Raw genomic sequence first — 2,710 nt, 5'->3', positions numbered from 1 at the left:
CATCGGTTGAAGTCTTTGTTTATTTAAAAAAGTTATTTAAATATATAAAAATTTTATTAATTAATGTCAAATTGTTAATTATAACTTTAATTATTTGTAGCAGCAAGGATACACGATAAAGACGACTCCACCGACTCAAACTATAGAAACAGAAAAAGCCAGTCCTTGAAGGACTATTCTATTACTCTTCCTTGAAGCGACGATTTCTCCCAAGAGTGATTGGTTGGTTGGTTTGCCAATGGGGAGAATGGAAGGGACTCGGAGTTACTCAGCGAACCCTAGCGATTACCAGCTTCTTGAAGAAATTGGCCATGGCGCCACTGCTACTGTTTACAAAGCAATCTATCTTCCTTCAAAGGATGTCGTGGCTGTCAAGAGTTTGGATCTTGAACGCTGCAACGGTAATAATTTGGATGACGTACGTCGGGAGGCTCAAACAATGAGTTTGATCGATCACCCTAATGTTCTTCGGGCGTATTCTTCGTTTGTAGTTGACCACAACCTTTGGGTAGTCATGCCGTTCATGTCGGAGGGTTCCTGCTTGCATCGCATGAAAACGGCTTATCCCGATGGATTCGAAGAGGCTGCCATCGCTTCCATTCTTAAGGAAATTCTTAAGGCTTTGGATTATCTTCACCGACAAGGACATATCCATCGGGATGTCAAGGCTGGGAACATACTGCTTGATAACAATGGAACGGTTAAGCTCGCCGATTTCGGTGTTTCAGCTTGCATGTTTGATTCAGGAGACAGACAACGTTCGAGAAATACCTTTGTGGGGACTCCTTGCTGGATGGCACCGGAGGTCTTGCAGTCAGGAACGGGATATAACTCCAAGGCAGATATATGGTCATTCGGCATAACAGCATTGGAGTTGGCCCATGGTCATGCACCCTTTTCGAAATATCCACCGATGAAGGTTCTGTTGATGACCATACAAAATGCTCCTCCACGACTTGATCAAGATCGTGATAAGAAGTTCTCCAAGTCTTTCAAAGATATGGTTGCGATGTGCCTGGTGAAAGATCAAACAAAGAGGCCCACTGCAGAGAAATTATTGAAGCATTCGTTTTTCAAGCATGCAAACCCTTCGGAGCTTTCTGTGAAGAAGTTATTTGCTCCTATGCCACCTCTATGTAATCCTGTGAAACCCCTTCAGCTTAAAGATGCTGCAGAGCAAGAAGCTGCATCGCAGAGTCAGTATCAAAGAGGAATTAGCGCCTGGAATTTTGATATTGATGATTTGAAAGCGCAAGCATCTCTGGTGCATGATGATGATGATATTCACGAGGTGCAAAGATGATGATCGAAGCATGAAATCAAGCCTTGGTGAAAAGAGCTCACTGTATTAGCTCTTCTCCTATTGTAGTTTCCAAAATGATCTATATATGAGCTAGGGCATAATTTCAGCCTAGTTATTCTGTTAGCTTCTATTTTCTGGGTGTTTCCCCTCTTGTAAATATTGTAGCAGGAAACCTGCTTCCTTCAAATATTGAAATAAAATTTCAATAATCCCCAAAAAAAAAATAGCCGCAGCTTACTGCAAATTAATTATAGGACTTGCAAAACTTGTGATAGCGCAGCATACAGGTGTAGTACTAACAGAGCATTTGGAGATTGTTGCAGTTGATGTGCGGTCAAAAGAGAGCAGCCATTGTTTATTTGAAAGCACCAAAGACTAGTATTTCATTTAAGTAATAATTTGATATATATTATATTTACAATTGAAAGCAACCGAAAGACTTGAGAAAATAAAAAAAAGAAAAGGACGCAAGCCCTCTCGGCAATCATTCATGTAAACACTATTGCTTGAAAAGATGCTAATTGACTAATGAAATAATATATTATTACCATTACTATATAAAAACACGAAATCTATACATATATATATATATATCTTTAATATTTTAAAAAAAAAAACAGATAAATGATTTTCATTTGAATATGACATTTACAAAAATCTAAGTGCCCCAAGATCGAATGAGGAAGACATAAAACCCTATTCTTTAATTGGGTTGTGGATACAAAACTTAAAGTAACTCGTTTACCTGGCTTGCGAACAAGCAACAAGAGCATAGGCAATCTGAAGTCACCCACCACAATCGGCAATGCCACACACCTATACACAGTGACACAAACAATGAAGAACAAAAATTGTGCTCTTTTTTTTTCTCAAATAAGTCTATTTTATTAAAAGAAAGTAACTTACAAAGCTTCAATCTGGAGAGACAAAACATAACTCACCAGAAATAACACCTAAGATAACAATAAAAAAAATTATACATATAAGTAAGCTCATTATATTACAACTAACATATAAAATATGCATTGAAGCACCCTCCCTAAACTCTCGTAGCGTTTAAGGACGGAGTTAACCAACTTTTATTAGGGGGTTAAAAAATAAGAGGAATAAAGAATAAAATTTTTTTAAATTAATATATTGAACTTAACTATTAATAATCAAAAGATTCATGATAAATAATAATTTTATATAACATACAAATAAAAAAAAAACTTATAATAGTCCTCCAAGAAAATTTTGTTCAAGGATGACAATGTTTTTTTGATATATAAACAATTACATTATCTGTAAGAAACTCATCATCTATTTTATTTTAAAGTCTTATCTTTTTCAATATAAACAATTAAAACATTAATACAATTAACACCCAATATTCTTATTTTATTCTATTTAAACAATCTCTAAGCA

The 2,710-nt window shown here is 35.8% G+C and overlaps 1 protein-coding gene across 1 annotated transcript; it reads left to right on the top strand.

Moving 5' to 3' along the window:
- Window positions 239-1,352, top strand: LOC18594285 (serine/threonine-protein kinase fray2). Its single transcript, XM_007021794.2, is given in 2 exon segments — window positions 239-1,291; window positions 1,293-1,352. Coding segments are annotated over 2 exon segments (1,113 nt in total).

The sequence above is a fragment of the Theobroma cacao genome, chromosome 7 (assembly GCF_000208745.1).
Source record: "Theobroma cacao cultivar B97-61/B2 chromosome 7, Criollo_cocoa_genome_V2, whole genome shotgun sequence".
Taxonomy (NCBI): domain Eukaryota; kingdom Viridiplantae; phylum Streptophyta; class Magnoliopsida; order Malvales; family Malvaceae; genus Theobroma; species Theobroma cacao.
Note: the sequence above shows the minus strand (reverse complement) of the source record. Positions and strands in the feature narration are given on the sequence as shown.